The sequence below is a fragment of the Leptinotarsa decemlineata genome, unplaced genomic scaffold (assembly GCF_025532065.1).
Source record: "Leptinotarsa decemlineata unplaced genomic scaffold, Ldec_3_MD MMD2_tig00000505_RagTag_RagTag, whole genome shotgun sequence".
NCBI classification, from domain to species: Eukaryota; Metazoa; Arthropoda; class Insecta; order Coleoptera; family Chrysomelidae; genus Leptinotarsa; species Leptinotarsa decemlineata.
The window spans coordinates 17,651,050-17,676,544 of record NW_027412549.1 but is presented as its reverse complement, the minus strand read 5'-3'; the positions used below and the strand labels follow the sequence as shown (position 1 = coordinate 17,676,544).

Here is a 25,495-nt window from a genome sequence, read left to right as displayed (position 1 = left end):
TAACGTGAGTAATGAACTATACAGGGTGATTCAAAAGTACTTTGACAAACTTCAGGAGGTGATTCCTCACAATATTCTAATATGAATTGTTTAAATAAATAAATGTCCGGAAACGCTTCGTTTCCCAAGATACAGGATGTTGAAGTTTTATTTTCATTTTCGTTTTTTTCAAATAACTTTTGAAATACTGAACTTAATTAAACAAAACTTGGTAATAGGAGGTTTTTCAGGTGTCGAATTCGAACCTGATGTTCTTATTGCTCTTACTCGTAGGGGGCGCAACCTACACATCTTTTTCTTTTTTTAAGATTCATAACTTTTTTGGGCGTACTTCTAGCACATTTTTCAGTAAAAAAATCGATTCCTCTATCATATCTACGTAAATAAGCTACCCTTGTTACTAGTCGCTGTAAGCAACCGTTTTCTAAATATTTGGACTTGAAAACTTCAAGTCGATTATTTGATAATCGATGCATGTTGAAGTTATTACGAATATTTTGCATTTTTCACAAGAATGCTTTGGATATAAATTTGATGTTTGTGAGTAGTTTTGGTGATTACATATTTTGTGACAGTTAGACGTTTTGTTGAAGTTTCCGTAAGTAGAAGTAGAAAATACTTATTTCGAAAAAATGGATTATTTAAATAATAATGCTCATTTAGCCGATATGCATTACGTTTATGGCCTTGCGAATGGCAATGCGCGCGAAGCAAGACGTATTTACCAGGAGCGATTTCCTAATTGAGTACTGCCTTCAGCTCCAACATTTGCTAGTCTCCACCGTCGTTTGGCAGAAATAGGTAGCTTTAAGAGGGCAGCTAATATTATTGGAAGACCACGAGCAGTCCGAACCCCAGAATTGGAAGAAGCTGTTTTGAACGCTGTCGAGGAGAATCCAAAAACAAGCACAAGAGTAATTGCTGAAGCTGTCAATTCTACTCAGTCCACAGTTTGGAGAATTATCCACGATCAACAGTTTTATCCATACCATATTCAAAGGGTACAAGCTCTTTTGCCACGAGACTTTCCCCAACGCATTACTATGTGTCAATGGTTTTTGAGAAAATTGGCTGGAAATCCTCAATATTATAATATGTACGCTTCACGGACGAGGCAAACTTCTCCCGAAATGCTATCACAAACTTTCATAACAACCATGTTTGGGCTCTCGAAAATCCACACGCAGTTAGTGAAAGGCATTATCAGTATCAATTTTCTGTAAATGTATGAGCGGCAATAATTGATAATTACTTGATAGGTCATTTCTTTCTTCCGCTCCGAATGAATGGCGCAACTTACAGACACTTTTTAGAAAATGAATTGCCGGGACTACTTCAGAATGTATCATTAGAAATTCGTATCCGCATGTGGTTTATGCATGATGGGGCTCCGGCCCATTTTAGCGTTGTATCCAGGGAATTTCTTAACACAGTCTATCCAAATCGATGGATCGGTAGGGGTGTAGAAGAACCTAACCAGGCGTGGGCACCAAGGTCCCCAGATCTAAACCCGATAGATTTTTATTTTTGGGGACATTTGAAGTCACTAGTTTATAAGACTCCAGTAGTGAACGGGGAAGATCTAAGAAACCGAATAGTAGACGCCTGTGAAACAATAAGAAACACACCAACAATTTTTGAGCGGGTATGAGATTCCATGACTAGACGACTGACTGCCTGTATCTTCGTTGAAGGTGGACACTTCCAACAATTTATTTGAATACAATTTAGTTTCGTTTATTTTAGTTTATTCTACATATTCAAAATTTCCTGAAATAAAATGTTAACATTTCTTGCAAATTTTATTAAAACAAATACTGATTATGCACCCTTGATACAAAAATAACTATTTCGCTTAAGGATGTCATAAAGGAACATACCCAACAGTAATGACCTCTTCAAACGAGTAAAACGTCAAATTCATTTCCAAAGCATTCTTGTGAAAAAAGCAAAATTTTCGTAATAACTTCAACATGCATCGATTATCAAATAATCGACTTGAAGTTTTCAAGTCCAAATATTTAGAAAACGGTTGCTTACAGCGACTAGTAACAAGGGTAGCTTGTTTACGTAGATATGATAGAGAAATCGATTTTTTTACTGAAAAATGTGCTAGAAGTACGCTCAAAAAAATTATGAATCTTTAAAAAAGAAAAAGACGTGTAGGTGGCGCCCCCTACGAGTAAGAGCAATAAGAACATCAGGTTCGAATTCGACACCTCAAAAACTTCCTATTACCAAGTTTCGTTTAATTAAGTTCAGTATTTCAGAAGTTATTTGAAAAAAACGAAAATAAAAATGAAACTTCAACATCCTGTATCTTGGAAACGAAGCGTTTTCGGACATTTATTTATTTGGACAATTCATATTAGAATATTGTGAGGAATCTCCTCCTGAGGTTTGTCAAAGTACTTTTGAATCACCCTGTATAAATCATAATTTCCTGACTCAATTTGGTTAAAGAATGGTAGTGATGTTGCGAATCTTCTCACCATTGGAAATTTGCTGGTGGAATGAATTTGCTTCGTCTAAACTGTCACCAGTGAACTCCTTCTCAGAAAAAATAATTTGTATAACTTCCTTTCCAGCAGAGCCTTTTACTTTACTGACATAAGTGTCGGAATCATATATCTGAAGAATCTTCTCGATTTCAGCTATCTTGAACTTTTGGTCAGGCTCAGCGAGGATACTAGCTCCTGTAATGACATTCAACCAATAACAACAACGGAATTAAGTATCACTAGACAAATAAAATGGTCAAATACATGGTTAATATATTTGACTATAGAGTGAGACATTGTACGATTAGGTTACTTCAAAAACTTTGTACTTTTTTATGAGTAACATCTCAGTGAATGCCTATTCAAATTATCTAAAAGAACAATTCGTTCAGGTCAATCTCAACTTAACTACACGGTAGTTGTCTTGCCGTTTTCTTGACGTCTTATATCTTGTTCTGACTCAAGAAATGTCAAGATCTTGAAATTTCGTGACTACCCGATCCGGTGATTCCCAGAAAGCAAAATTGATGTGCAGTTGCATGCTTTATCCCGTTTAGTTAAGTTAGGCAAGGTTAATATTACAAAGTGGTAGTCTGTACCGGTTTCGTTATATTTCTGATGCGATTTAAAAATATTGGTGATAAAAATACATCATATTGAAATTGAATTTCACTAGTTCAGATTTCCATTGTCTGATATATAAAATGATTTGAAATCCCTGAAACAACTGAAATGAAATAGTAGTGAAATAAAATACAAGTAAAAATAAAACAATTGAACAAAAAATAAAGAAATACAAAATGAAAATAAAGATAAAAATAAAAAAGTTAAGGGATTTCAAGCCAAGTTAGTTCAAGACGTTTCGATTGTTAGTATCCACAATCGTCTTCGGGTGATGACTGGACTGATTACTCCGAGAGATGACTATTTATAGGTCGTTCGAGTACTTTCACTTATCCCCGCTTTCCATTTTTCCGCTTCACTGGTTCAGTGGGACATGACCGTTTGACGGGATCATCGACGTATAGAGTACAAAATTCTCTATCGATGAGTATATACGACGACACACAATGGACAACATTTTTAAAACAACCAATACATGTAAAAATATATAATTTTTGAATGCGTTACACAAACCAAATGGGAATTAACAAAACGAAGCACAAATGATCAACTTTTTGATACGTATAGCATCAGGGAATAAATTCATAACTATACTAATACAGCTTGACTCACGGTCGATGGTAGATTAGACGTTTCTGGAAAACGCAAAGCATGATTTTTCTGAAAATTTCACCTCTCACATTTTCTTACCTGTTCTATCGATCTTAAATATTTTCAGCATTGCGGCGTTGCCACTTCCATCAAAAAGTCCTAGCAACTTTATTTTTTTAAATGGAACACCCCGTATATTAATACATTTTTGGAATTGTTCTGGTATTTTAATACTTTTTCGTCAAATTTCCTATACCTATCTCTATCTGTTTTCGAGATAAAAAATAAATTGTGCTAAATATGATCCAAAACATAGCCTTAATTGAAATTAAGTACATCAGTACTCTCAATTCATGAAAAGTTGATATTTTGATGATAGTTTGGACAAACTCGAAATATTCAAATAACACCAAGAAATCGACTTCATATCATACAGGGCGTGCTAAAATTACTATTATTTCCATTGTGCATAAAAGTAGTCAAAAGTTCATTTTTTCAAATGAAACCCCCTGTAGATCACTCAATGAATTGAAAGATGGTGAAAAATGCTTCAAGATGATATATCATGTCCCTATACCTAAATCGTCAAGTTTTCTCAATAAAGTCGCTTCTTCTAGAAACATTATTTTTTTAGAATTTGGATTTAGGTAGCAGTGTAATTATCAAGCTTATAGCAGTTCGGTTACTTTTATAAGTAATTTACAAAGAGTTATCGACGGTGTTTCGAATCATCTTCCAAAATGAATGCAAATATCGATTATTCAAACGAAGTTGTTATGAAATTATTTATTATACACATGAACAAAGTGATCAAATCATTGTCAGAACGTGTAAAAAATTCAACCAAATGTATCCTGAATTAACACCAATGAACGAGAGGAAGTTTGTAAGGTTACAAAATAATTTCCTGAACTATGGCTCAAAGGTTCCAGGGAACAACTGTACCAAAAATCAGTCATTTCTAGGTAAGAAGTAAGATTCTGTGGGCTGAAACATGTGAAAGTACAGACAATAACAGAATAGGATAATTCAAAATAACAAAATTGTAAACAAAATATCACATTTTCACGATAAATACTGAAAATGTTGTCCATTACACTCTAAACACTTTAAAATGTTTTTTTGTACGCGACTTGTGGTTGCTTTTTCAATTTCCTGGAGATCCAGATCTTTAATACTCCGCACTATTCGCCGTCGCAATTCTTCTTTGGTAGGCACTGGAGTACTGTATACCTTTTCTTTTAAAACACCTCATGAAAAAAAAGTCAAGTGGCGTGAGATCGGGTGATCTCGATGGTCAATCCCACGGCCCTAAACGCCTAAACCAACGATCGTCGAAGAGTTCGTCAAGTTTCCTGGAAACTTCCTAGGTGGAATGAGCTGGCGCCCCGTCCAGTTGAAAACACGAATTCCTATATTCCTCTAAAGGCAAATTTTCAAGAAAATCGGTTACAGTCGTCCTTAATATTTGGACACACTGCATTCAGTGTGTCTTCATAAATAAAGAAGCTAATTTTATTGTTCTTCAGAATACAGAAAACATTCAGGTCAAATTTTTCTTGAAAACCCATTTCTTTTGTAACATGAGGATTATGATCAGCCCAAAAATTGAAAATACCATCCCTCGTAAATTTTGATTCATCGCTCCAAATTATTTTTGACAAAAATTCCCGATCTTCCTGTGTATGAATCTAAAGGGATTCACAAAAATGCATTCTACGTTCCAAGTCTCCTGCTTGCTGACGCTCGTTTTGCAATAATCACCACTCACAAAATAAAATGCCACTATTAACACTTGTAGGTAAAACGTGAATAACTATACGGCTATATTAAGAAAACTTAACGATTTAGGTATAGGGAAATGTATATCATCTTGAAGCATTTTTCACCATCTTTCAATTTATCGAGTAATATACAGGGGGTTTCATTTGAAAAAATGAACTTTCGACTACTTTTATGCACAATGGAAATAATAGTAATTTTAGCACGCCCTGTATGATATGAAGTCGATTTCTTAGTATTATTTGAATATTTTTAGTTTGTTCAAACTATCATCAAAATATCAATTTTTTATGAGTTGAGAGTACTGATGTACTTAATTTAAGGCTATGTTTTGGACCATATTCAGCACAATTTATTTTTTATCTGGAAAACAGATAGAGATAGGTATAGGACATTATCAACAAAAAAGTATTAAAATACCAGAGCAATTCCAAAAATGTATTAATATATGGGGTGTTCCATTAAAAAATATAATTGCTAGGACTTTTTGATAGAAGTGGCAACGCCGCAATGCTGAAAATATTTTAGATTGATAGAACAGGTAAGGAAATGTGAGAGGTGAAATTTTCAGAAAAATCATGCTTTGCGTTTTCCAAAAACGTCTAACCTACCATCGACCGTGAGTCACGCTGTAGTTAAAGAGTACGAAGGAATTTATAATAGGAAGTAATACTAATGCATGTAAACAATTTGAATTCTCACTTGAAAACTGCCCTAGTTTTATCAAATATTTCAAACCAGAAAATATTGGTTTTCTAATTGATAAATGTTAACTCTCAACTCTTAAATATTTATCAGATACCAAAATAGAATAACTTTTTAGGATCAACCGCAATTTCAAAATTATACAAATGGGGAATGGTATCCGAACTTTTCCAAAAATACACAAATATTGAACTTTTCGTGCAATATACAGTGTCAAATCACAAAACATCGAAATAAAATAGAATTTCGGAAAAAACTCGTTGATTTTCTGGAGATTTTCTCGTCCAAAATAATTCTCCAAAATAATTTCCAGAGAATCAACGAGTTTGTTCAAAAAAAAAATTTTATTTTGATGTTTTGTGATTTTATATTACTGAATAATAGGTTACAATACTGTATAATTTTGAGTAATTTTCGTTGTTGAAAAAAATAAAAAAAACTTTGCACCAAAAACTTTGAAAATTAGTTTACCCTTCAAAATTGACCGTGGTTAACACATAGTTGTTTAATTTGTCAGATTGCAGGCTTTCAAAATAAAACGTCGTATACAGGATGCTATCTATTTATCATTTCAGCAAAATTTTCTTGACGTAGTCCCCATTTTAAAAAAAGGGTAAAAAAAAACTCCACTTAGATGGCCATCACTCCAAATCTAGATGTATTTTTCAATGTTGAACAACTTTTTCAAATAACATTTTCCGAGATTTTTCGAAATAACAGTACTTTACTCTCGTCTCAAAATCAAATATTTGAAGGCTCCTCGTATATTACGTGTGTTTCACTGTATTTTGTTGGTGTTTGTTTAGTTTTAGCGGATGCACAAACTTTTATCAGGAATAACATTTTGTCGAAAAACCCTTAATAAAGACGAATTTCACTAGTACGGACTTATCTACTATATAAAATGATTTGAAATCCCTGAAACAACTAAAAAAGACGAATCAAAAATGAATAGCTGAAAATAACAATTATATCAAGCAGAAAAAAATCTGAAATGAAATAATAGTGAAATAAAATACAAATAAAAATAGAACAAAAAGTAAATAAAAATAAAAAAATGAAAAAGAAAGATCGAAGAGGTTCTTCAGAAGGGAGGATACACAAAAATCGTACGGGACCCTACTGCATCAATTGAAAGGAAGTGGTACCAGATTTTGAAAAAAACCACGAAGTCTATTTTTCGGAAAAGGAAAGGTCATCGCTAACACCGCACCACAGTAAGCCCCCTCATTTATATGGACTACCCAAAATCCACAAGAAGGATGTTCGGCTCCAGAGATTCGGCTACTCAAAACTTGTCTAGATTTTTACTTCCCATAATACAACCATTACAAAGAAAGACATCGTCTTTTGTGAAGAATTCAAGGCATTCATGTCGAACTACTAGGGTCAATTGAAGTCACACAGGAAGATCAACTAATTAGTTTCGACGTGGAAAGCCTTCACACCAACGTTCCGGTCGAAGAAGCACTCCAAATCATACAGAGAAAGCTATCCGAAGACGGGAACCAGAAAGAGAGAACGAATCTACCTATAGAAGTAATTATGGAATTACTAGGATGATGTGTACAAAACTATTATTTCCAACTGAAGGACGAATTCTTTACACAAGATGAGGGATTGCCAATAGGATCGCCACTTTCACCAGTCATAGCCAACATATATATGGAGTGGTTTGAAACTCTGGCCATTGGAGAAGTCCACAAGAAACCTCGAGTCTGGTTGAGATATGTTGACGACACCTTCATAATATGGAACCATGGGAATACTGAACTAGACGCCTTCCTGAAACACATCAACAGCGTGAGACCTTCCATCACTTTCACAATGGAGAAGGAAATCCACAATGAATTGCCATTCTTAGACGTTTTGGTGAAGAGAACCGACACTGAGTGGGAAACATCTGTAAACCAAAAACCCACTCATACGGGACAGTATCTGAACCACGAATCCAACCACCATCAATCGACTAAAAGAGGAATCATCAAGACCCTATTAGACCGTGCTTTTGGGCTCTGTAATATGAAGGAAGGTCTCGAGAAGGAACTAGACATCATCAAAAATGATCTTCAACGGAATGGCTACTCCAAAGCGATGGTAGAAAAGACTTCGGCTAAAAGACAGCAGGAGCCTCGCAAGGTCGACTTTTTTTCTTAAAAACTAAGCAAGATACGAAAAAAATTCAAGAGGCAAAAAAGTTGTATTTCTAATTGCTTGATCCAAAGAAATAATAAAAATTTCACAAAAGTCTGTGGCGTACATTTTTTCGCAAATCCCGCTCGAGATGCCACTGGACTCAATAAATTGAATCACGTTCGAGCTAAATTAGCTCCTCAATGTTATAAATACTATTGTCAATTTGCAACAAAATTAGGTGAAGGATATTTAAGATATTTACGAATATTTTTTTTTAATTTTTATTTTAACACCCTGTATCTTGAGAACGAAGGATTTGCGGACCCATATGAACATTTCGTCTTAAAATTACCTGAAGAATCTTCTGTTGAATTTATGGTACATACTTAATTAACACCCTGTATATGTATGAATATCGTCACGTTCTGCTTACTGTTTCCCTTAATCTTAACTTTAATTTTAGATATACGACTACTCCTATACAATACTTGTATTGTCCTCCTGGAGAATGAAAATTATTATTATTTATATTATTTTGATAGTCGCGTACACCGTATCATATGTAGGTTTTGAGACAACTTTCAAGATGTTAAAATACAAATTAATATGAGTTCAAAGCTGAGTATCTCAAATTCCCAGGTGATCCTACTAAGCTGACTGGACTATTGTCGCAGTGAAATGAGATGCCAGTTGAGATATAGTCTACATACCACATATATCAGTGCAAAATCCTATTGGTCTCACAGGATGCAAACAATTGATACTTTGAACTTGCGGTATCTCTTGACATCTACCTACGTATTCGTTTCCACAGATACATCCTCCAGGATCCTCACAGCTTTTATTGGTTATATCGAAGGTGTCCATCAAACCAAAGGTGACGAAGACCTCTGAAAGGAAAAGCTTGTTAGCAAACAGTTCTTTCTTTCCGAAAAAATCATGCATAGAACATCTTTCCAGATACAAATCTTTTGAAGAGAAATTTTAATGATCATAATATCCTCCATATCATTAATTTATTATCGGATGAAAATTGGAATTTTCTATACTTCACTGAATTTGACTTCGATACTAAATTTTGTTGGGTCAATATAAGCAACTCTTAAAAAATCATAGACAAAAAATTGTGCTCTAAAAAGTCAATACTTTAATAATCAATTCCTTGAGGTTCAACATAAATCTAAAGCTGCTTGGTCTATCATCAGGAAAAATACTATTATCAACGATTCATCTAAATGTTTACCCAGCTATTTTGACATTGGCGATGGTGTACTTGTTCACGATGGTCCCGGTATATCTCAAGCATTTAGTAGTTATTTTGTCGATTCAGTGGAGTCATTAGTAAAAAATACTGCACCTGGTGGCATTGAAAATCGTTGCGTAAAAACTGAGAATCTTTTCCTCTATCCAATAGATGAAACTGAACTCGTGGAAATAATTAAATTCGCATGTTCGAAAAATTCCAGTGGGGTTGATGAATTGCCAGGCAAAGTTTTATTAAAGGCTGCTTCGAAAATAATGGAACCTCTGATTTATCTAATCAATTTATCTTTCTCTGAAGGTATTTTTCCTTCCCGGCTTAACCAAGCAATGGTCGTCCCAGTCCATAAAAAAAGCGATTAGCATGCAATGTCGAACTACAGAGGTATTGCTTTACTATCTCCATTTTCGAAAATATTTGAAAAATCATATTAAAACAGACTTGTGTCCTTTTTAAATAAATACAATATCGTATCTAACAACCAATGTGGGTTTCAAGTGGGCTTGTCAACCCAGGATGCCATCCTTTCTCTACATAATCATGTATTATCAAACTTCGACAACGGTGAAAAATCACTTAGTGTTTTTTTTTTGGGGAAAGAAAGTTTTTGGCTTTCTACTACACTACACTTAGTGTTCTTTTCGACTTGACACGAGCGTTTGATACCTTACATCATGGTCTTCTTCTCGATAAACTGTTTGACATGGGCGTCCGTGGTCCAAGTCTGAAATGGATTGAAACCTATTTAACTGGTCGTACACAGGTTGTTAAAGTTAGGCTTTAGACTGGGTAATTTTTCTCTGAATCTAGAAACGTTGTTACAGGTATGCCCCAAGGTAGTGTTTTGGGGCCTACACTATTTATTTTATTTGTTAGTGACCTTTCAAAAATTAATCATCCACAGTGCTCTATACAATTTGCTGATGACACATCTTTTACTGTCAGTGGTTCGGAATGTGAAACATTGTCGGTAAGAGCAAATGATGCTGTATCCAACATGCAAAATTATTTGTTCTAAGAATGGCTTGATTCTAAATAATCTTAAAACCAACACCATTCTCTTTACAATTCAGGAAACTGATTGTAGTGTATTGGTTAGGTCTGAGATTAAAAGTATTGAACAGGTAAACTATAAAAAATGTTTAGGAGTTTTTATTGATTCCCAACTCAATTGGAATCATCATGTTGATTTCATACTGAAGAAATTAGCGATACACTGTTTCGTTATATGGAATCTGCGTAATTTTGTAAAGTTACTATTATACATATGTTTACTCTGCCCTCAATTACTGTATTATTTGTTTTGGCAACTGCAATAGAATCAGTGACTTATTAATTTTCCAGAAAAAGATTATTAGAACAATTTGTTTAAAAAAACCACTCCATTCCTCTAAACCACTATTTGCAAAGTTGAATATATTAACTGTTACTTGCATGTATATTCTTAATTGCGTAATCTATGTTAAATCAAATTGCTCCAAGTTTCAGAACAGAAGATGATACATGTCTTCTTTCGGGCTTCACCCTGAGAAAAAACTATAACATTTTAATTCCTAGTCATAAGTTAGCCAAGGTGACTAATGGAACTCATATCATGTCAATAAAACTGTACAACAAGCTCCCAATATCCATTAAAAAAATAACTAGTGTAAAGCTCTTTAAACAAAAAGTTCGGAAACTATGTGAAAAGGTATTTTATTCGCTTGATGAATTTTTTCAGTCTAATGTGGAATTTCAAATTTTAATTTTTGGATCCCTTTTATGGTCTAAATGTTATATAATATGTCTTATAATTATGTTGTTTTATGATTGTGACATCATTGTAATTGTACTGAGTTATGTGACTTTTTCCATGCCTTCCCTAGGTCTACGGAAATAAAGATTTTTTGATTTTTGATTTTGATTTTGAAAAAACCTATTCGGAACCATCAACAGAAAAAATTAGTTGTCTGTCGACGCGCGTTTCGCTAACCAAGTTAGCATCATCGGGAAATGACTGAGAGTAATCCTTACAACTGCGTTAATATCTTTATATGCAACTAGACTACACTACACACAGACGGAAATTCGGTTCTGGTGGAGTAATGTGTTTTTGAAACATTAATTTCACAACAGAGGTTCCAAATTTCACTGATCAAATTGAATTACACGGAAGGAAAACGTTCTTTCGAAACAAATACTTCCATATGAACATTGTATTATAAGGAAATCACTTTTTCTCATTCAGTTTGTACTCCAAACATTCGTTGAGGAATATTACTGGGGTTTTTTCCCAACACCAAACCGTTATTTTAACATTTCGACACGTGTTTCGATCACCAAGTAATCATATTCAAGAGAAAGAATAAACTTTGTTAATGAATTGAAACAGGTAACAGAATAATGATTTACCACGTAATACAGGGTGTTTCAAATTCGATCCTCACCATTGGGATCTCGGAAACTATGAGAGATACGAAGATGGTTCAATTGGGGCAAAGTTGTGCATTTACCTGACTAACAATATGCCGTTGAGAAAGTTCTGAAATTCCGACTATATCCGGAGATATAAAAAAAACAGAAATTTACAAAAATGGTTTTAATTTTTTCTGGCTTCATTTTTCAAAGGAGTCGAAAATTAATTGCACTTCCAAATTGCCACTTTTTCCCTGCTATATAATGGTGGTTTTATATTTTCTATCCGACGTTTCGTCTTCCGGCCACCATCATCAACTTTATTTTTTATATGGGCGCTAGTTGGATTCTTTCTGTTTTGAATAGAACCACATTTTAATTTTTCAATGATGTATCATAAGTTATAATTTTTATTCGAAAAATTGTAACTATCGAAAAAAATAGCTTTCACGAATAAAGAAAAGAGAGATATGATACAAATATATTACAAATACGATAGAAACAGTGTTAGGGCATCGGAAATGTATTCAAACTTGTAGCCTGAAAGATGACATCGAACTATGTTCAACTTATTGGATCAACATCTCACCGAGTTTAGTTCATTTGAAAAGGTGAGGAAAAAATACGGAGACAGAATGGACCAGGAAACTAAAGAAAATGTAATAAATGAGGTATGTGTGAGGTAAGTCAGACATTGTCTTCTTTTCAATGAAAATTAATGATTTGCAGATAAACATGAACTCTGGAAAATCTATACGTCAAATTTCGTCCGAAATGAATGTTTGTGATACAAGTGCTTGAAGACATCTCCAAAAAGCTCTTCAAAATGTTACAAAATAGACATATCTTAAAATTTGCATCCAGGTGATCCCGAAAGGCAATTAGAGTTTTGTAATTGGCTAATAAGAAGAATTGATTTTCCTGTTTTCCTGGGAAATGTTATTTGGACAGATGAAACCACTTTTATGAATTGTGGGATATTCAACGGAAATAACGAACACATTTGGAGTATAAACAATCCCGGGCAGTTCCGAGAAATTCGACCTCAAGTGCGATTTAGTATTAACGTGTGAGCAGGAATTTACAAAGATAGAATTTTGGATCCTCATTTATTTGACGGAATTCTGAATGGAGCAACCTGTCACCAGTTTTTTATGTCGATTTTCGAAGACTATTGGATGATCTACCTATATAACTATAACTACATCTGGTTTCAACATGATGGTGTTCCACCGCACACGACCAGATGAATATCTAATTACCTGACTGAAAGTTTTGGTGATGAATGGATAGGGAATAATGAGCCGGTGAGGTGGGCAGCAAGGTCTCCAGATTTAAGTGTTATGGATATTTTCTTATAGGGTACACTGAAAAATAGAGAAATAGAGTTTATGGTCATAGGGAATATCAAAATATTGTGGATTCAACACAGCATTGTTAGAGAGTTTGGAAGATTGAAGAGGAAGGAAATTAATCGTGCAGTGAATACAAGTTTGAATACATTTTCGATGTCCTAACACTGTTTCTTTGGTATTTGTAATAAATTTGTATCATATCTCTTTTTTCTTCATTCGTGAAAGCCATTTTTCGCCAAAAATTAAATGACTTGCACAATAACAAAATGTCATTGGGTGTAACAAATTGAAAGTCAAATTTAAAAACATCAAAGTCGAAGCCTATTAGGTATGATGAGAATTTATTTTTTCAAGATCTACAATTTTTCGACAAAGAATGATAACTTATGATACATCATTGAAAAAGTACAATCTGGTTCTATTCAAAACAGAAAGAATCCACTGTAGCGCCCATAAGAAAAAATTAAGTTGATGATGGTGGCAGGAAGACGAAACGTCAACTAGCAAATATGAAAACACCATTATGTAGCAGGGAAAAGTAGCAATGTGAAAGTGCAATTTATTTTCGAATCCTTCGAAAAATAAAGCTAGAAAAAAATAAAAACCATTTTCCGAAATTTTTGTTTTTTCGGATATCTCCGGATATACTGGGAATTTCAGAACTTTCTCAACGGCTTATTGTTGGTCAGGTAAATGCGCAACTTTGCCCCAATTTACCCATCTTCGTATCTCTAATAGTTTCCGAGATTCCAATGGTGAGGCTCGAATTTAAAACACCCTGTATATGAAAGGGTATTTATATAAAATATAACTTACATAGATTACTACCACCCTTTTTATGTACTCCAAAGTTTTGAAAAACACTTTTCTTATCACCTCATCAGTACCGTTTTAGATAATATCACGAATTTTTGTCGCCGGAAAAGACAAATCCGCTCTTTTCACGATGACAGTAAGTTATCCAGTGCTGATAAGCTGATGAAATAAGTTTCTTGGCCCGAAACTTCGAAGTACACTAATAGGTTTGTATCTAGAAAATTGAAATAAGCACCATTTGAATCAGTGCACTTTTACAACTCAACAAAAGTCAATCAATTCCATCCGCATAAAAAATGTGTGCTCGAGATTCGATGGAGTCGACGAAGGCCATTTTTGCATGGCCCTGATTGGCGAAGGTTTCACCGATGAGAAAGTTATCGAAGTGCTTCAATAGATGGAATTTGGTTGGGTAAAACAGAACTTCGACGCTCAACTCGTTTAATTTTTGGATGGTGATTTGTGAAACGTGAGAAGTGAGGTAAATCATTACTTCAATTGAGATAAATGTTCAACTATACTGTTTGCTGATGCCGAAGGATCTTTTAGCATTATTTCATTGAAATCAAGAACAGTTCAAGAATACTGAGGAAATGGTATTTCGAAATTAAGTTTTAATAAAGTTAGGATGAATTTTTTTTTTTAATATTTCTCATCCTAACTCTAGACTGTATTTAATTTTGACTTGGTAGAATAATGTTTACCGCTCATGACTGGTGAATCCGAATAAAAAAGCAAGTCCTCATTGGTCCACTGTTCGTTACCAAATCGAAGGCTTCTCATTTTCACTTGGGATCCACTAAAATGTACTATAGTCCCTGTTTTAATTCCATGTGGAAAAATTACATCATCATACTCGCAAGGCAATCTTTCCGCGTGTGGTATCGCTACATTATTCTTTTCATTGGAAATTTCCCAGACAGAGGGTTCTGACCACTCATGGGCTCCAATATCTTTCAACTCGACACCTGAAACATGATAAAATCAGCAGCCAGGTACATTAAATATAATGAATGCATTCGAAAATATCAATTTTTGAATAGTAAAACAGGCATAATTTTTGTTCTATTGTTGATATTGTCACATACTAACGGAAGGCATCAAGTTGTGGATGTTAACGATTAGAAGCTTTTATGGTTACATCAGGTGTACCACAAGGGCGTCACTTGAGACCATTATTCTTTATAATTCATATCAACAATATTGTTGTTGAAGGATTTGAACATTCCAACGTTTTATCATATGCGGACAATCTCAAGATTTATCGGACAATCAAAGAAATCCAGGACTGTGAGAGATTATAAAATGACCTTGATGTGGCAAGAGAAGCCTATGCCCAAATCACGATAGACTCTAATTAGGAATCACACGTGTTAGGAATCACAAGTTGAAATGTAAGACCTCGTTAGTCCTTAGCTCGCACAAGTTTAGAATTCTGAGGGTTGTCGTTCGTAGAGGTGCCACAGCCGGTTAACGAAAAGACATATTTTCAAGCATATAAATAACTTTTATTCGAAATAGAAATCCCATTGATTTTCAATTTAAAAGTCATAATGGATTCCAAAATAATTTTAAAATCTCACATAAAGGAAACCATTAATATGTATAATCCTTCATTGGGATTCATTGTGAGAAATACAAGGCATTTCAGAAACGGAAAAACTCTGCTGAATCTTTAGTACTCTTAGCTCATAAAACAGACATGTCTAGAAGCAATGGAAATCTTCGTCTAGTTTTCAAATAATTTCCTGTTATCTCTTACAGATAGGAGAAAAATATCAGATATAATAATGTTGTCCAAATACTCAATAATTGTATCGATTGGTCAAAGTAGATAACAAACATTTCATTGAATGTACCTTGCAGAGACTTGCAAAACCATAATGTCTTTGTCTGATTCTCAAATAATTATTGCAATGATATTGAAAAACTGAGGTTACTTTTCCTTAGATTTGAAAAACTATGTGAAATCTATTTTTATGTTCATTTCATTCTTCTCATATTCGTTATTAGTGCAAAGTAACGTTTACTCACTGTCTTTCATATGTAAAATGGAGATATTTTTGGTTTTATTCTGTTTGTACCCGTAGTCGTTCAGTAAATGAATAAATAAATAATACAATAATAAATAACACAGATTAGTAATAAATAAGTGAACATTTTTTCTCAATTACATTTTTCAATTGTTCATAATCGTTTTTATCACATTTCAAATGTTTAAATAATTTGTTGAGAAATGTTTTCTATTTTGAAAATCATATTTGATATTTCTTTATGGATCAACAAAGAAAAAAAATATTTTTTAATAATTTCATTGTTCATTAACTAAACAATACGTTATAAAAAATTTTCACGCGCTAGATATCTTTCTTCAACTGCTAAAAATTATAAAAACACTCATACATTCCAAACTCTCGAAAAAAAATTATTTTACTTCTAAAATTAGATGCTACAAAAGTTGCATGAACCACTCGATTTGAAAACTAAAAAATTATTATAACTCTGAAACTAATAAAGATATGGATATGAAATTTTGAAAACATTTTTATAGAGACTTGATAGATCTTTCGAATGAGCTTTTTAACAAATCGGTTTGCATTTGTTAATAAAGCTAACAGGTATTCCTAACGCAAAGCAATATATTCCCAACGGTACTAAATTTTTTATAGTATCAAAATACACCCCAATTCTTATAAATTCTCTAATTTTCATTTATTAGTTGGAATTTTTTTTGTGGCGTACTAGCTTTAGATCAGCGTCCGCATTCCCAAATTCACCAGCGGAGGCCTATTTTTACCGTTGAATCGAAATTATAAATAATAGAGATAGAGTTTCCAAAAATGGGAATTTTTTGTAAATTTCCTTCTCTTTAAGGATTTTCATTTGAAAAAGTCTTAAATCTTTATAGTTTGTATTTTTGTATCTTGTATACTAAACGAAAGTTTGGAATTAAGTAGAGTGTTTTTTGTATAATTCAGTGTTCATATAATAATAATAATAATAATTTTTATTTGCATTCAGTTCAATAACAAGGTTCAGTATAAACTATAAGAAAAAGCCCTCCTGAAACAGCTACTTTCATATTAACATTGAATTACATGGAAGAAAAATTCTTTCGAAACAAATACTATCATATTTTTTATGTATATATGTGTGTATATGTATGTGTATATGTGTATGTATATATCCATATATACCCACACATATACACATATACACATACATATACACACATATATACATAAAAAATATGATAGTATTTGTTTCGAAAGAATTTTTCTTCCATGTAATTCAATGTTAATATGAAAGTAGCTGTTTCAGGAGGGCTTTTTCTTATAGTTTGTGTCTGAAAATTACTTCTTGGCATGATATACACATCTATGTATAGAGTTAATTCTTTCAAAATTGATTGCTTCCTTCCTTTCCTTGGAAGATTCCCACATTTTTTTTTATCAAGATGGAGTAGTACTTAGAAAGCCAAACACTTTCCCAAAAGTTCAGAGATATCAATCAATATTACACATTGTTGTAAACGGTCCCAATGTCAGGTGTAGCGGAGGAGGTAACTCCACATTAACTTTCCATAATTAAAATGTAAGTTAATAAGGAAATTAGAAAACTGTTGCACATTACTATTGGACTATGAGTAGAGTAATTCTAGTAATGCATTCTTAGTTCAGATTTGCACTACTAATGAGACTTGGTGGATCTATCGAATGCTTTCTGGTGTTAGATCACGAATACTTCGTTGTTGGACTCTGGTTTCGGTTAGAGTGAACGAGTGCTGAGAAAATTATTCAAATTTATTTTCTTGGCAGATGTTGAAACAATTTGAAGATTATTCCAATATGGTCAATATTTCGTACATCATTTTCAACTAAATAACCAATGACGAGGAGAAAAATTTGATCAAATAAGAAACTTTCAATGAAAATTGAAATTATATAATATAATCAAGTAAAAATCATCAAACAAGTGATCAATATTCGTGAATCAGGTATATTCATGACTTACAGTTCATTGGCGATTTTGTGTTTTCATCGAAAACGATCTCAAAATCATCTTCTAGATATAATCCTCCACTGGTTGAGGGCAACACAATTTCTTTCACTTCCAATTTGCGAATCGGAACGATAATGGGGATGAGTTCAGGAAATATCAGTCCTTCGCATACTTTTTGAGGATTTCCACCAACCCAGTGATTAGAACTGTAGATGTCGACATCATATTTGAATGATTTGATGGCACACTCCAAATTGATGATCAGATCTACAACAAAAAGGGTGAAAAACATCTGAAAGTAACCTAAGAACTCAATGTAATATATTTTTGACTGGTGTTGACGAAAAAAATATGTTTTCGACATAGTCTAGTATACTATAAGAATGCAAGAACTTGAGGAAACATGTCAAATACAGTGCATTTTTTTTGATTTCCCCCCTCCTTTTATTTTGTGAACGAGTCAATTCAAAAAATTGAAATATGGGATAATGAAATCAATGCATGAATACATTATTTTGAAGTGAAATTAACAGATCTTCCGATCATGAGTCGGGCGCACTACCAACGCGGCCAATTCCAAAAGCAGAAAAAACATCGTACCCACCATAGCAATAAAAAACGAATTCTCTGTATGTACAAACGTCAGTAGCTAATATTGATGTTGGTTTAAAGTAAGGTGTTGGTGTTAAAAACTGTCACAGCGCGTTTTGATTGATTTTGAAGTGTTATCGAAGTTATTTTGGTAGTCTGCTGTTTTTCTGAATATCAGTAAATATGGTAAATTATACGAATGCGGAAATGGCGCAAATGCATTAAGTATATGGCCTTGCCGATGGTAATGCAACAGAAGCCAGGCGCATTTATCAGGAAAGATATCCTAATCGTGCCTTACCAGATAGCCGAACTGGTAGTTTCAAGAAAGGGACTCCGGAAGGTAGACCTCGTGTAGTAAGAAATTGAGGAAGCGGTGCTGCAAGAAATTGAGGAAAATCCTGAGACGAGTACGAGGAAGATTGCTAGAACTCTGGATATTTGTCATCAAATTGTTTGGCGTATTTTGGTTGATTTTTTTGTTATACCCATACCATATTTCAAGAATGCAGGCATTACTCCCAGAGATTTTCCACATCGTGTGAACTTCAATCAGTGGTATCTACAAAGTATTGCACTAAATCCGCAGTTTGAGACACAAATGTTGTTCACAGACGAAGCAAATTTTTCTCGGAATGCCATTCAAAATTTCCATAACAATCATGTGTGGGCTGAAGAAAATCCCCATGCAATAACCGAAACCCATTTCCAACACCAATTTTCGGTTAATGTATGGACCAATTTTCGGTTAATGTATGGGCAGGAATTATAGGTGATCATCTAATAGGCCCATTTTTTCTACCAGGACGCCTTGATGGTCGTTCTTATTTACACTTTCTCGAAGAACACTTACCTGGGTTATTGGAAGATGTGCCACTTGCGTTAAGGAATTGAATATGGTACATGCACGATGGCGCCCCTGCTCATTTCAGTGTAATTGTCCGAAACCATTTAAATACAGTTTATCCTAATCGTTGGATAGGTCGCGGAGGACCTCAGCAATGGCCAGCAAGATCCCTCGATCTCAACAGTTTAGATTTTTTTTATGGGGTCACCTTAAAACTCTTGTATATAAAACTCCCGTTAATACTTTAGAAGATTTAAGAGAGCGAATAGTTGCCGCGTGTGAAACTATACGAAATACGCCGGGAATATTTGAAATGCGTAGAAGGGCGGAAGCATGCATACTAAGTGCAGGTGGCCACTTCCAACAATTTTTATAATCAGTTTTTGTATTGTTACTAATTAACAAATTTGTGCTATTCGTTTAGACTTACTGTCACAAAATAAAATAAAACTCGTTTTTTTGAAAAATTTGTTTTTTTGCAGATTATGTTTTCAAATATTATTAGGGAATTGGTAATGCGTTATGAAGCAATTTTCAGATTCTCATTCATTTTAGAATTGATCTATTATAATTTCTTAATTTGCTTTCTGTCGATTTTTATTTTTTTTGAGTGAAAATCATGCGTCGGACAAAGAAATACCAGGAGATCAAATTTTCTCAAAAATAAATGAGGAATTCAAAAATGATTTTATTTTGAAAAGAAAGCATTGGCGTAGTACTTTTTCCCCAAAAATATTCAATGCGAAACCCGTAGGGATGCCACTGTTCGAAAAAATACAAATTTGTGTACATCAGAAAATGAGCCTTGAGGCATGGAACATACGTACCAAATATGCCAAAGATGTCTACAAAATTATCTCAGTTATTATTAAAAAACTGATTATTTTTGAAAACTTTGCCACCCTGTATCTCAAAAGTTAAGGCGGTTAGGACATACGTCCATATTAAGTTTTTTTCTTAAAATGGGTCTAAGAATTACCTCCTCAAATATTAGCATGTGTTTAAGGAACACCCTGTATACCAGATCTCTTCCCTTTGTCTAATTTAGGTTTGGCATTGAATAATCTGTTTCCTAAATTTCCGTTGGATGTGTAGGATGTTTGTGGATTGAATTTTGAGAGATAATTTTTAATATACTCGGAGATTCTACCGGCATAATTGATACTAACATATTTGTGTTCTGGTCTTGTGGAAATTGAATATAGTTCTTTCATTATTGATTTTTGTTGATATTTCATTATAATGTTGTTAACCAGAGTGGTAGGTATTTTGTTGTTAACTGCTATTTGTTTATTGATTGCGATTTTATTTCGGAGGGTTTGATCAGAAAGGGGTATCGTGAAAGCCCTATGTATCATTGACCTGAATGCAGACAATTTCTGTGAAATCGGGTTAAAAGAGTCAAAACGTATTATGTAATCTGTGAATGTGTTTTTTCGGAAAATGTTAAAGTCGAGTTTATCATTGTTTTTGGATATTGTCAGATCTAAAAAATTTATCTCATTGTTCTTTTCCGTTTCTACGGTGAATTTGATCTTATCGTGTAGATTATTGAGGAATTTCAAGTAATGAGATATTTGTCTAGTTGAACCATCGAAGCCTACTAATATATCATCTACAGATCTAAATCAGAACACAATATGTTTATGGGAAAGGGAGTTATTCAAAATTAGATTATTCTCTGAATTGTTTAGGAAGATATCAGCTAGTAACGGACTTATGTCCGTTACTAGCTGATATCTATTATTAAATTTAAAATAGTTTTGTTTTAAACACGTGTTGAACAGTTCACAGAGTTCACTGTTGACATATGGGTTAGTATATGTCTATCTAATATATTTTTAATCAGGGGAAGGCATTCATCTCTTGGAATATTTGGAAACATGTTCTTGATGTCAAACGATACTAATTTAATGTTATTGTTAGTTTTTATGTTGTTGAGTTTGTTTGTCAAGTGTATAGAATTTAGTATGGTGTGAGAAGGTTTGAAATTAGTGATCTCCATGAATTTGCAATTTAAGAATTTCAGTATATGACGGTTGATTTTGAAAGCCTGTAATATTACGAATTACACAACTATGGTGTTAACCACGGTCAATTGTTTTGAAAAGTAGATTAATTTTCAAAGGTTTTGGTGCAAAGTTATTTTTATTTTTTGTTAACACCGAAAATCACTTAAAATTATACAGTATTGTAACAATAACTCAATAGTCAATAATATCAGATCACAAAACATCAAAATAAAATAGACATTTCGAAACAAACTCATTGATTTTCCGAAGATTCAACTTATTTTGGACAAGAAAATCTCTAGGAAATCAATGAGTTTCTTCAGAAATACCTATTTTATTTTCATGTTTTGTGATTTGATATTATTGAATATTAAGTTATTGTTACAATACTGTATAATTTTGAGTAATTTTCGGTGTTGATAAAAAATTAAAATAAATTTACACCAAAAACTTCGAAAATTAATTTACTGTTCAAAACAGTTGACCGTGGCTAACACCATAGTTGTATAATTTGTAATATTACAGGCTTTTAAAATGAACCGTCGTATACAGGATGTTGCCTATTTATTGTTTTAGCAATAATTTGTTTTTCGTAGTTCTCATTTTTAAAAAATGCGTAAAAAATAAAACTTCACTTAGATGGCCATGACTTCAAATCTAGATTCATTTTTCAATGCTCAACAACTTTTCTAAATAACATTTCCCAAGATTTTTCAAAATAAGAGTACTTTACCTACTATTGTCACAAAATAAAATATTTGAAGGCTTCTCGTATATTATGTGTGTTTTACTATATTTTCTTGGTGCATGTTTAGTTTTAGGCGATGCACAAACTTTTATCAGAAATAACTTTTTGTCGAAAAACCCTTAATAAATAAGTTTTCCATATGGTGCATACTTTGGGGATGACACTGTATACCTAAGATGAATTGTTGAAATTCAAGGTTAGTTTATGTGACTGAAGCCACATTGATAACATAGTTGGATAACTTTAAACATATTCAACATATTTATGTCCTACCACTTCAATTTGATATGGAGTTGACATGAATTTGAAAAAGTATTGGGCCTAATATAGATCCCTGGGGTACACCACAAGTAATACATTGTGTGAAACTTTTACTGCCGACTATTTTCACACATTTTTGTCTGGTTCTAGGTAATTTTCAACCATTCCAAAACTCTTTTCTGCCACTAACGTTAAATGTTTTTTTACTTATATTTTATGATTGACTATATCAAATACTCAGCACAGGTACAAAGATACTAAACATCATTTTCGGTAATCACCTATTTTCTGTTAAATATATGTAATGATTTTTATATTTTCTATATCCATATTGTCCACTGAAAACAGTATTCCAAATAAGGTCCAGATAACGAATGTTTGGGGTACAAACTGAATAGAAAAAAAAAGTTTTTGTATAGTTCAATGTTAATGTAAAAGTATTTGTTTTGGGAGGAATTGTTCTTCCAGTTTGTGTCTTTAACTTACTTCTTTGCATGATCTACACATCTTCATAAGGAGTTTAATCTGTAAACCATTTCTTTCTTGCTTTGGAAGATTCCTACATTTTTTGCATGATGTTCACATCTTTGTAAAGAGATAATTTTGAAATAATTTGCTTTTTTCCTTTCTTTTGACGATTTCCACAATTATTATGTATAAATATGGAGAAGTAGAAAGCGAAAACATTTTTGTCCCAAAATGGTCTACATTCTTTGAACTCTTCAAAGCGATAAAATTCACTGACAAAATGTGAACAATTTTTCAGTTCAAAATAGTTTCAACTAGAGTAGCTTCCTCTTGAAGATGATCACTTGGTGATCGAAACACATGTTGTGGTATTGAAAATAACAGTTTAGTGTTTGTAACCTTTGATGTGGTGATATTCATTACTTCCATTACTATTTCAGTTACTTTGTTGTGACAAGACAAAAATTAATTAGTCTTATTCAATGTAGTTTATAATTCTTTAGATTCCTTGAAGTACAAAGCAAACTATTATTTTACAGGTGAAGTTCAAAACCAGAGTGACCCGATTGATATCTTGGATTTTCCTAGGTCATTGTACGTCAGCCACCTGTCACTACCGAAATATAATAATTAACTGTGAACTCACCAGAACTCAGTATGCAAATAAGTAAAAACCACATAATTTCATATACGTTTCACTGAACAATAACAACAATGAAGAAACAGTTGTTCCCCAAACTATTTACTGGCTAATAATGAATATCTGAAATTTCATCGTTGAAATCTAAAACCAATTTTTGAAGGCGTATAATGCGCTCCTTTCGACTGTTACTAGCAGCTAAAATATTACTAAAGTATCGAAAAAGCTGATAGTTTTCAATCGCATACAATTTCATTTATTTATTTAATGCTGCAGATATCTACCTTCAAATCAATGTGGGATATGTATACAATCAGATTTATTAAAACTATAAAGGAAAAGCTTTTTGGGAAAAACATTTTTTGAAAAAACTTCCAGAGGGAGAAAACAAGTGAATTTATAATAAACTATTTACAAAGATGTTCAAATCATGCACAGAAGTTACTTTCAGACACAAACTGAAAGAAAAAACCTTTCCGAAACAACTAATTTCACATGAACACTGCATTACATGAAAAAAATACTTTCGAAACAACTACTTCCAAATTAATATTGAATTATACAAAAAATTGCTTTTTCCCATTCAGTTCGTACTAGAGACATCAGATATCAATCAAAGGGGACTGCACCATGTAATACGTGGACTGTTAAATGCAATAAGCAAAAAATTATTTGAAACGGTTTTATTGAAAAAAAAATAATGAAGTAGATAATGTATTAAAAGATAACAATTTATTCAGGAGGTCCTAGGTAGCAGTCACCACACCACTCTCCTCAACAATCTTTAATATTGTTGAAGAGACTGCTACCTAGCACCTTTCGGTTTATTTTTCAGCTTCAAATACATCATTTCATTTGTTCGGACTTCCAGGAATAAGTCCAGTTATCACCCGAAGATGATTGTGGATACTGACAATCGAAACGTCGTGAAGTTACTTGGTTTGGAATCTTTTAACTTTTAATTTTTCATTTGTTTTTAAAAATTTACTGATTTTCATCGCGTGTTGATAGTTTATTTTTAGTTGTTGCTGTATTTTTATTTCATTGTAATTTCAGTTATTTTCTTGATAAAATTATTATTTCTCAGCTAATCTCTTTTTCAATTTCTTAGTCTTTCAAGTATTTCAAATCAATTTATATCATATTAGACAATGAAAGTTCGAACTAATGTTGTCAACTACCTTCAAACAAACGTTAAATACACAACATTATCTTATTTTTTCAATAAAACATTTTTTTCATTCCATTCTTAAGTTTTCAATTTCAATGTTCCTCAATTTCGGTTATTACAGCAAATGCAAGTTTGAACAATATGAAGTTGAGTTTAATTCATAAGATTTTCAGATTCACTTCGAAAAGTATTCAAATTGATTTTTCAAATGTTGGGTTTTAATTTTCAAAGGGATTTGTTTCTAATTCACATATTGGCAACAGCGCCTATATCAAGTTGGAATAATTTATACGTACCTAGATATTCTACTTTAAAAAAGGAAAATTATCTTTATAAATCAACAATTAAGGCAAAATATAAATTTTAGTTCGATATCACCTCCACAAGCCACATAAGCAGCAGTTGTTTTGTTATTTATTTATATAGAGGAAGATAGGTTGGGTGCACAAAATGTCATATGTCACTGAATGTCTCGGAACTCGGAACATAAGTAAACAGAATAGCACGCCACTGAAATATGTCATCTTCATTTGTCTCATACAGGTAACAGATTCATTGTCATTTATTAGCTATAACCGATGTTGCCAAAT

General features: G+C 32.9%; 1 protein-coding gene across 1 annotated transcript in view; it reads right to left on the bottom strand.

The window, feature by feature from the left end:
• The window catches only part of LOC111516018 (amnion associated transmembrane protein), a 33,085-nt gene extending 9,209 nt beyond the window's left edge, over positions 1-23,876 (bottom strand). Inside the window, exons 1-5 of the mRNA XM_074174099.1 lie at positions 23,741-23,876; positions 18,180-18,434; positions 14,870-15,133; positions 9,050-9,229; positions 2,493-2,696 (exon numbers count right to left, since the gene is read on the bottom strand). Coding sequence (XP_074030200.1) covers positions 2,493-2,696; positions 9,050-9,229; positions 14,870-15,133; positions 18,180-18,434; positions 23,741-23,774 — 937 coding nt within the window. The 5' untranslated portion in view covers positions 23,775-23,876. The remainder of the gene's footprint in view (positions 1-2,492; positions 2,697-9,049; positions 9,230-14,869; positions 15,134-18,179; positions 18,435-23,740) is intronic.
• Positions 23,877-25,495: the final 1,619 nt, after the last annotated feature.